Here is an 11,307-nt window from a genome sequence, read left to right as displayed (position 1 = left end):
ATATATTCTAAGGGCAGAAGATAGAAAGTACAGAGCTAGAAAGTCTCTGAGAAGAAGAGAACATCTCTGAACCAGACAAGCTCAAGTAGAATCCATTCCTGGTCAGGAACTTGCATCACACGAGTTTTCAAGCCCCAGAGGAAGTTCAATTAGTCAGATGTGTATGTAGAAGGCATAATAGTCTGATCATCCCTGGGGCACAGAAAATCCAGAGCTCATTTCTGCGATGGCCATAATCATGAGAAAGTTAGAGATTCATCAGAGAGACTATGAACCCCACCAGAGAATTGCCTCTTTCGGGAGAAAGCTTAGAGAAGAAGTCATTGAAAAAATTGTTTCCTCCACAAGGACTCTTCAGACCCACAGTGTCATGCTTATTTATTTTGAAAATTAATTTTTGCCTAAATAAAATGGCATATGAAATGATGACCCATAAAATGCAGAACAAACTGTAACAGATGGATTTGGATTAAATTTTGTTTATCCTCATGTTGAAACGTATTCTCATCCATGAGAAATCTAGGGCCAAGGCAGTAAGTACCTCCTGAGATAATAAGCCAGTTTTAAGCTCTATTTTTAAAAAAGTTTGTTTCTATAATATTTGCTTCTGTGGTTTCGTCTATGCAAGAAGAAGAATTATACTATTCATCAAGGAGTGAGGGTTTCTTTAAACTTTGAATTTTGCCTTATGATCTAAAATCTAGCTGCAAAACTGGTAAGTAGCAAAAATTGGCAAAACCTTTGCATTTCTCATTGTGGGACACTTTGGGGTGATTACCATGTATTTACGGTCATAGTTTTGTTTTATTCATTCTTCTTCAGCTTTGGCTCAGGTTGCCTTAGTCACAATTTACAGAGCTAACTTTGCATTGTTTTATAAAAGACTCAACATCATGCAAAACCTTAAATTAATAAAATGCTTTCTCTGTAAACCTTAGATTTATGACTCTGAGCTTCTTTATATCTTTTCATTTCTTTTCTCTTTGTATACGTAGTTTCTGGGACATCCAGCCCACTCTTTAAAGAAAAGAAAAAAGAACTTTAAGTCAAACTCTGGAGTAATGAACATTCTAGAAACAATAAAAATAATTTTAAACTAAGTGTTTTTTCTTTATTTTTAGAAGCATGTTTGTGTTTGTTTTATAACAACTATATTGCTACATTTAATTCAGTCCTGAGACTCAGCACCAGGGATAGTTTAGTCTTCTTGACTACTTAAGCAGATCTAATTCTTGGGCATCTCAAAATATATCGTGAGAAGATTTGACCATGCTTTCCAGGGAGGAAAACTGGTTGCTTAAAATCCTGGAGGGAGAAATAATAGAAATTTATAAATGGAAATAGACACAATGTAAAAGGAGTTGAGGAAATCGATGGCACTGTGACAGTGACTGCGTTAGTGTAGGGTTAGGTTTTGCACATGACCGGGAAGGTATGGTCTAGGGTAGGAGAGAGGAAGGGAAGACAGACTCCCAGTAATTCTAGACCATTGCTGGGCTCCTGCCTTGTTACTTCTGCTGCTGACCAGAGAAAGGCAGTTTCTCTCTCAGCCATCGAGGATGAAGACTGCTGTAGAAATTTGTATTTATAACACAGATTCTCTGATGATCAAACAGACTGAATCTGCATGTTTGAAAGTGTGTGTGTTTGTGTTTGTGTGTGGATGTGAGAGAGACAGTGTGTGTGTATCTATATATGTGTGTGTCTTAGATAAAGCAAGAGGAAGAGGCACTTGAATAAAGACTTATCCATGGGGAAAGCTTGCCAATACTGGACCGTTGCAACTTTGGGTATGTATTTCCTGACTCTACAGTCAACAAATACAAACTTTACTCTCCCGTTTAGAATTTGCCTGATTTTATATGAATTCACTCCTCTTTTCCATTTGGCTGATTTCAGTACCAGAATAAGAAAGCAATCATTTCCCTTCAAAGCCCCACTTTGAAGCAAAAAGACAATTTAGTCCTTGTGTTCTCCATCAAAGAAAATGTAGTTGATACATTTCAAACAAAATACGTTCTCAATAACTGCTAGATTTGCCTTCCTTCCCATAGGAACAGAGCCTTATATATAAGAAGAAATGACAAACGTGAGCCTCGTGACAACGTTCTTCCTCACGGGCCTTTCCCATGCACCAGCGCTGGACACCCCCCTCTTTGGGATCTTCCTGGTGATTTATGTGCTCACCGTGCTGGGGAACCTCCTCATCCTGCTGCTGATCAGGGTGGATTCTCGCCTCCACACCCCCATGTACTACTTCCTTGCCAACCTCTCCTTCATTGACATGTGGTTCTCCACTGCCACAGTGCCCAAAATGCTGATGACCTTGGTGTCCCCTGAGGGCAGGGCCATCTCCTTTCACAGTTGCATAGCCCAGCTTTATTGCTCCCACTTTCTGGGGAGCAGCGAGTGTTTCCTCTACACAGTCATGGCCTATGACCGCTACCTGGCCATCAGTTACCCGCTCAGGTACACCAGCATGATGAGTGGGAGAACCTGTGCCCTCCTGGCCACTAGCACTTGGCTCAGTGGCTCTCTGCACTCTGCTCTGCAGACCACATTGACCTTCCGTTTGTCCTACTGTGGGCCCAACCAGATCCAGCACTACTTCTGTGATGCACCACCCATCCTCAAGCTGGCCTGTGCAGACACCTCGGCCAACGAGATGGTCATCTTTGTCAACATTGGTGTGGTGGCCTCAGGCTGCTTTGTCCTGATAGTGCTGTCCTATGTGTCCATCGTCTGCTCCATCCTGAAGATCCGCACCTCAGAGGGGAGACGCAGGGCCTCCCAGACCTGTGCCTCCCACTGTATCGTGGTCCTTTGTTTCTTTGGTCCTGGTCTGTTCATTTACCTGAGGCCAGGCTCTAAGCAGGCTGTGGATGGGGTTGTGGCAGTTTTCTCCACTGTGCTGACCCCCCTTCTCAACCCTGCTGTGTACACACTGAGGAACAAGGAGGTGCAGAAAGCTCTGTTGAAACTGAAAAGTGGGTCAGTATTCACTCAGGGTAAGTAATCAAGAAATTCCAGATATGCCTAACTTCTTTATTTTATTTATAATTAAAATAAACCTTCAAAATGATAATTTCTCTTGGAAGGAGCATTTCAGTTAGTCAATCTTAATTTTTTCATGGAATGAAAAAATGGAATAAATAATGGAATGGTTAATAAAATTTTAATTTTATTTTTTTCCCTCTTGGGTGTTTGGCAGAATCCCAGTTAATGTAGCCATTTAATGTTGATATTCTGTTTTGTTTTGTTTTTTTCCTTTTTCCCCGACTGGTAAGGGGATCGCAACCCTTGGCACGGTGTGGTCCGCACCACGCTCAGACAGTAAGCGCACCAGCCATCCCTCTATAGGATCTGAACCCACAGCCTCGGCGTTACCACAGCGCCGCACTCTCCCGAGTGAGCCACGGGGCCGGCCCTAATGTTGATATTCTAAGAGTAAGGATAATAGTCTATTCTTCTTGCTATGTTTCATTGAGTAAATCATCAGAACAGTAGTTCATTTTTACTATTTATACAAATACTTTCCAGAATTACTATCCATTACAATGTTGTTATAATTTATTTACTGCAACTTGAGTCGAAGTTTATAAAAATATTTTGCCTACGTTTTATACTTTTTAAATTAAAAAAGGCACTTATAGTATTCATAATCCATTGTATAATACAGCATCCATATGATGAAATTTTTACTTTAGAAAATACTGGAGAAAACATGTTTCATTCTGAATAATGGCTTTATTTACACTCATGAGCTAATGAAAACTGTGTAACTCTTTTATCTTTATTTATTTTACACTCCAAGATTTTTGAAAGTAAACATTTGCCCCTTTACACATTGTATTGCTCACCAACAACAACTATCTAGACTTCCCTTCCACATTTACAGAGCTCCTGATTTCTTATCCTAAATACAAAGCTCCTATTTTCAGCAATCTTAAAATAATTTTTGTCAGTAAACAGGGGACAAACAATAAATATAAAAAGAATAAGCAAAGAGCATTAGAGACAAAAATATATAGTCAAAAAATATTGAGGGTATCCCCAATTTGGAACAATGTACTAGGCAATACTTCCCATGTGATTACATTATGGCTGTAAGTTACATTTTTTTGGCTTGAAATATTGAGTAAATTTTGGATCCCATCTGGAGAGGTTTGGGCCATGAACCTCACAATCAGTCATCCAAATACATACATATATTGAAAGTGTAAAGTAATTTCTCTCAAAATAAATGTTTACTTTAAATGTCACATGTATTTGCTAATGCAATACGTGCTAACTCTGCCTAGCAGACCAAGAAGCAACAAAGAGCGAGGTAGCTGCTAGATTCGAGGAACACTTTTAAACTCCTCAGGTTTACAGTAACTGCACTGCAGAGATGGTTTAGCAAGAACATCTTTTCTGGGCTAGATTGCTCTAAGTAAGCTGGGAAGCTATGTTGAGAAGGATACTCATATCACATGTGAAAGGATGACCAACATAAACTGTCAAACAGTGATCTATGTAGGAGATTAATTATTGGCGTTCACTCCAATAAGCCAAATTTGCAAAGGCCCATTATATAACCCAACCCATTTTGCAAAGGAGAAAACTGAGTTACAGAGAGGCCAAAATTATTTAGACACTGATTTCACTTTGATTCTTTTCAATTCCTTGTAACATCGCACGATTTTACTTAACTCACAATTATAGAAAATGTTATTGGACATTTATTTAATGTTAAGGCACGTGATAAACAATATATATGCAACAGACAAGATCTCTGCATTCATCAAGGTCATTGTCTGGCAAGAATAAAACAAGTATAGCACCATCTAATGTACACCGTGGTAGTGTAATGGGTGCCTGAGGAGAGATCCATTATTAGTTTTAAATTGAGAATATGCTGGGAGATTCAAAATACTATAAGAATTATGTTAAGTGAAATAAGCCAGACACATAAAGAGAAATATCTCATGTCCTCATTCATAAGTGGGTGCTAAGAAAGCAAGAAAGAAAAGCCCAAAATAATACACTGATCTTTCAGAAAGACAGAACAAATCTGTGGTTACTAGAGGTGAAGGGGAGGGAGAGGGGAATTGGAGAGAGATCAGGTAAGTAGCATAAAGAATAATTATAATTTGTAATAACATCTATGCTCATAACATTGATTTGATCAACACATGTTGTACATAAGTGGTGGTAGTCCACACTACCTCCAAAGTATGTGTAGTCAATATTTAAATTTAAAAATTAAAAATACTATAAAATTATGTATTACACAAAACCACACTGAAAGTAATTTACATTTTTTAGTGAAGATATATAAAGTAAATATCAATATCTCTATTAAAATAAAAATGTTATTGAGATAATTGTAAAAACATATTAAGTTGTAAGAAATAATACAGAGTCTTTCTAAACTTTCCCAGTTTTCCCCAGTGGTAACAATTTGCAAAACTATAGTGTAATATCATAACTAGGATATTGACATTTGTATAATCCACAGATCTTGTTCAGATTTCCCCATTTTTACTTGTTCTTGTGTATGTGTGTGTGTTTGTGTGTGTGCTAAGTACTGCACATTTTTAACACCAGCTTAGGTATATATATTCACGAGCATAATCAAGCTATTGAACAGTTCTAAGACTTTAAGTTTCTCTTGCATGATGCTTTTTTAACTAATATGAACATTGGCCACTATATAAAGCCGTCAAATATTAGAATTTTGTTTACTAGAGAGTTAGATAAACCAACTTTGAATTAAATTTGTTTGATTTTTTTGTTTACATTTTTATGTTCTTTTTTTTCTCCTTCAGAAAGGGTGTTTTCATGCCTGAATCCACCTACTTATCCCTTCAGTAAATAAATATGCATTAAGTAGTTATTATGTGCTATGCATTATGAGTACGAAGATTCAACAGACATAGAGCTCCGTTTAAAGAGCCTGTAGTCTCAATATAAAAAGAAGCATAGATAGGGCTTATAAGAAGATGAGACATAAAAATTAGACAAATGAGGAAGAAACTTGTATACAGCACCAGGAAGAAGGATGTTTATCTTGCAAGTTTGGGGGGGTTATTAAATATGACACGATGTAACAGTAATACAATAGCATTTTTGTTTAGAAACATAACTGGAAGCAACATGGAAAATTGGAGGAAGCTAAACTTTAGGACAGCAATATCAGCTAAAGAGCTTTATCAATTCTGTGTCAGGTTAAAAAAAACATGATAATCCAAGTTGAAGCAGCAGCAGTGGGAATTCAGTGGTGAAATGGATGACGAACAGTAGCCCACTGTGTGAGGAGGTAAACTTGATGGAAAAGTTTCTTTTTAAGTTTTTTAAATTAAGTTTTTAAATTTATTATTAGCATATTCATTCTTACAAGTCCTGATATTTGTTTATGCCCTTCACCCGCCCTATCACTTCCCAATCCTGCTCAATCCCTGCCCCCCATCTCTAGTATCCTTACGTTTGCTCTCTCCTTCTGAAAGTTCAACATATTGCTGTGGTCTTTTCTTTCCTTCTTTCCTTCATTCCTTCCTTCTTTCCTCCTATTCTGCCCCCCTCCCTCCCTCCTGCCTTCCTTTCCAGGCAGCCAGTTATGAGTGAGAACATGTGGTATTTTTGTTTCTTTGTCTGGCTTATTTCACTTAACACAACTGTCTCCAGACTCACCCACGTTGCTGCAAATGTCAGAATTTCTTTCCTTTTTAAAGCTTCATAGTATTCTGTTGTGTATATATACCACATTTTCTTTATCCAGTCATCCATCAATGGACACTTAGGTTGGATCCATATTCTGGCTATTGTAAGTAGAGCTGCAATGAACATGCAAGTGTGGGTATCCCTTCAACATGATGATTTCCATTCCTTTGGGTATAAACCCAGCAGTAGGTTTGCTGGATCATATGGTAGCTCTATCTGTACTTGTTTGAGAAACCTTCATACTGTTTTCCATAATGGATGTGCTAAGTTATGGTCCCATCAACAGTGTAAAAGCATTCCCCTTTCTCAGCATCCTCGCCAGCATTTGTAATTCTTAGTCTTTTAAATAATGGCCAGTCTAACTGGGGTGAGATGATATCTCAATGTGGTTTGATTTGCATTTCTCTGGTGACTATTGATGCTGAGCATATTTGCATGTACCTGTCGGCCATTTGTACATCTTTCTTTCTGCACAGCAAAGGAAACAACAAAGAGGAAAGACAAACTATAGAATGGGAGAAAATACTTGCAAACTATACATCTCACAAGGGATGGATATCCAGAATATACAAAGAACTCAAGTATGCGGTAAAAAATCCAAATAATCCAATTTAAGAATCGGCAAAGGAGCTGAAGGAGAAGTTTATGTGCTTTGGTAGTTGTGATATAACTTGCCAAAATAAGGACAAAGCAGGGTTATGTCGTTAAGGTAGAATGAAATGTCTAACTTTGGAAATGTTGGGGTTGAGTACCGTTGAAGTTTCAGGAAAAATACTCTGGTTGATGGTGTAGCTCTGGAGATGAAGCAGCTGAACCCACAAAGTTCAGTAATCAAGAAGACTGGTCACCATGTTCTTTGGTTTGTGCTGGCTGTTGAACGTCTATGTCCTAAACATGGAGTAGAAAACTTCTCTCATTTGATAGTACCATAAAGAGAGGCCAGATCAGGAAAGGGTAACCACCACCCCTCCTACATTTCCCAAGTAAGCCCAAGAAAGGGAACCTTCTGGAGATCTGTACAGGTCTGTTACTAGACATTTCCTTACAAAACTGTTTCTCACCATAACACCTAAAGACATTTACAGAGATTGTAAATTCACAGAGGCCCAGAGATACCACTTCTAAAAGCAGCTGCTTCTCGATGGCATAGTCCTGGGAGATCCCACACGTGGAAGGGCCACCACTGTTGCTCTTCCTGTTCCCTAATGCTATTAACTCTTCTGCTGCAGAGATCAGGCTGTCATAGCATTGAGGGAATCCTGGAAGGGATTAAAAAGAAATGAGGTGTCAAAAGCATTAATTTAAGTAATAAAGGGGCAGCTAGAGGGCTACGGGAATGAAGGTGCGCATAGTAGGCACATAGTGCACATAGTACACACAAAAAGATGCTACTTGTGTGTTTAAAGAAGGAGATAAGTGCTGTAAATCATAGTAATCAAGAGTGTACAGAACTGGCGTAAGTGTTGACACATGGGTAAATGGAGCAGACAATGGAGTCCAGAAATAGAACGACATATACCAGTCAGTTGATTTTTAATAAGAGTGCTAAGGCATTTTCAAGGAGAAAGTATAGTGTTTTCAACAAATGATGCCGAAAAAGTTGGCCATCCCTAAGTAAAACCTGACCTTTGACTATTACCTCACTCTTTGTACAAAATTAACTTGAATTGGATTATTGCTCTAAATGAAAGAGCTAAAACATAAATGTATAGGAAAAGAAGTAGGAGAAAAACTGTTATAAACTTGGGGTAGTTATAGATCTCTTATAACAAAAAAAGCATAAATCACAGGAACCAATCAAAAATTGGACTTCACCAAAATTAGAAACCTGTGCTCTTCGAATGATATTAATAACTAAATGAGTAGACAAGAAACACAGTAGATGTCAATATTTGGAATGCACATATCCAATAAAGAATTTTAAAAGGTAGTATACAATTCAATAAGTAAAACCAGCCACCCTATGAGAAATAGGCAAAAGATTTCAACACACACTTTTCAAAGGACGATATGTGAATGTCCACTGGGAAAATAAAAAACTCACCAACATTATTAATCATCAGTGAAATGTAAATTAAACACACAATCAAATGACTAAAATTTAAAAAGGTAACATCACTATTAGTGAGAATGTGGAGCAATAAGAACTCTTATACATCGCTAGTGGGTATATAAGACGGACAACCAGATGAACGAAAAACCAGTTTCTTTAAATACACACCTTTAATTTGACTTACCGTTTCAGTTAGCAATTCTACTTTGCTCAAGAGAATTGAAATAACATGTCTAACAAATATTTGCAAATGAATCTACATTATTTATTAATAATATCTCCAAACTGGAAGCAATAGTTGATGCATTATGGCATAGTTATACAGTAGACTATCATTCAGTGACAAATGAATTACTGATATGCACACACACATAAATAAGTATCAAAAATATTAAGATGAGCAAAAGAACAGAGATACAGGAGAGTACATACTACACGATTCCACTTACAGGAAACTCTAAAGGGGCAAATCCAGTCCATAGTGAGAGAAGCAGGTCAGTAGCTGTCTGGGGTTCAGGGTTGTGGAGGACTGACTGAGAAGTGCCACAAGGTATTCTGTTGTGGTAACGGAAAGGCTTTCTATCTTGATTGTGGTGGAAGATACCCAGACACACACATGTGTCAAAACACAGCGAACTGTGCACCAAAAATGTTTGCAAATTATACTTAGTTAAAATTTTGCAGTTTAGTGAATGGAAATTATGTCTTCCATAAGGTTTTTTAAAACAGGCAAAAAGAAAACTCAAATTGCAAATTAAAAACAGAAAAGGAAAACTGTGGTTTCTAAATAACCACAGCAAAGTAGCTGGTATCAAATTTAACTTTTGTATTAGTCCATTTATATTGATTATAACAAAATACCTGAAACCGGGTGATTTATAAAGAAAACAAAATGTATTGCTTATAGTTTCTGAGTCTGGGAAGTCCAAAGTCCATCTGGTGGTGGTGACAGTGACCCAGGGGTCTCACATTTCAAGATGGTGGAAGCAGTGAGAGAAAGATAGAGTGAAAAACAGACTCTCGTCTTCTTTTAAAGCCCTCAGAACCATGCCCCTGACCACCGTTTTTAATCCATTCACTACTGCACGGTCCTACAATCCAATCACCTCTTTAACTCTCCATTTCTCAGTTATCATAATAGGATTTCCCACCCTCTTAACAGTCACAGTGAGGGCTAAGTTTCTAATACATAAAACATGGGGGATACAATTCAAGCTTCAGAGTTTTGGGGGAACAGAATTCAATCCCCTACAACTTTCTTTTAAAAACATATAAACCTGCATAAAATGTAGTCCTACACTATAAAAATTATGAAAGCAAATTCTAACACTGAATGAAATGATTCTAGAAGGAAGGATGGAAGCACAAGAAGCAATATGTAATACTGGTAAAGGGTTAACATATACACAACGTAAAATTCAGTTAACTGTTTAAATAATCCACAGTAATATCTTATGGAGCTTATAACATACTTAGAAATTAAATATATGATAAAAATATAAAAAATGTAAAAAAATCAAATGGCTGAAAGGTTCTTGAATTATTCAGGATATGGGAAAAATACAAATGTAAGTAGATTATAATTCATTAAAATGCTATTGGATATCACAAAAATATAACAGAATATTAATAACAGAAAATAGTTAAAAGTAATGAAAAAAGCAAATAAGATAATGCAAATTATATGTTAAATATTTTGATTAATACAAAAGAAAAGAAAGAAATAAAGGAAAAAATTTAAGGTAAGAATTGGAAGGAAATAGTGAAATGTTAGACTATTACATATACAGTAAATCCACTACAAATAAAAATATATATTGGCAGGCATCCTAAGAAAAATCAACCCTTAATTACATCTGGTGTCAATAGACAAAATTAAAACAAATTTAGTTATCTATTTACAGTAATTATCTTTTGTTTACAATTCTTCACTCAGGGAAGCCCATTCTACAAATTAGAATGAGCGTGCCCACTGTGTAATGGCAGAATATTGGATTTTGTAAAGTAGGAACAACGAAACAGAACTAGAAAAGAACATGATTGGTTAACATCAGGTTACTTCAGGTTACTTTTGAATGAGTTAAAGCAGAGAGGACTTCCTTATTACTCTAACTCAGGTAAACTAGAACCTGCTGTTTTCCAGAAAAACTGATCTATTTGGGGATCTATGTGTTTCCTTAAAGTTTCAGTTTCATTATGTGGCATTTAGCATGAGTGACTCCATTTTGGTTTGGTTTGGTCTGGTCTGTTGGGGAGCTTACTGCAGGAACTCAGCTCAAAATAATGGCCTCCCATAATTTTTGTTTAACCCTGGTTTCTAAGAAACTACACTAAATACGATGACACATAGAAAGGAAAACATAGTAAAAGTGTTGAAAATTTATTCGTAGAAAACACTAGAAAAAAGAAAACTGACATGGCTTTATTAATACCAGATATCATGGACTTTCAAGTAGGAAGTATCATGAGAGATATAAAGGGCATTTTACAATGATAAAAGAGTCAATCTATCTTTAGATGTGCTCTGACACATTCATGGGTTTTACTGACCT

General features: G+C 36.8%; 1 protein-coding gene across 1 annotated transcript; it reads left to right on the top strand.

Moving 5' to 3' along the window:
• The first annotated feature begins 2,080 nt into the window (after nt 1–2,080).
• On the top strand, nt 2,081–3,016 carry LOC134377133 (olfactory receptor 10G7-like). Its single transcript, XM_063095751.1, has one exon. It carries the CDS (start codon nt 2,081–2,083, stop codon nt 3,014–3,016), a length of 936 nt encoding a protein of 311 aa, XP_062951821.1.
• The last annotated feature ends 8,291 nt before the right edge of the window (nt 3,017–11,307 follow it).

Source organism: Cynocephalus volans, chromosome 4 (genome assembly GCF_027409185.1).
Source record: "Cynocephalus volans isolate mCynVol1 chromosome 4, mCynVol1.pri, whole genome shotgun sequence".
Lineage (NCBI taxonomy): Eukaryota > Metazoa > Chordata > Mammalia > Dermoptera > Cynocephalidae > Cynocephalus > Cynocephalus volans.
The sequence above is the reverse complement of the archived record's forward strand: the minus strand, read 5'-3'. Positions and strand labels throughout refer to the sequence as shown.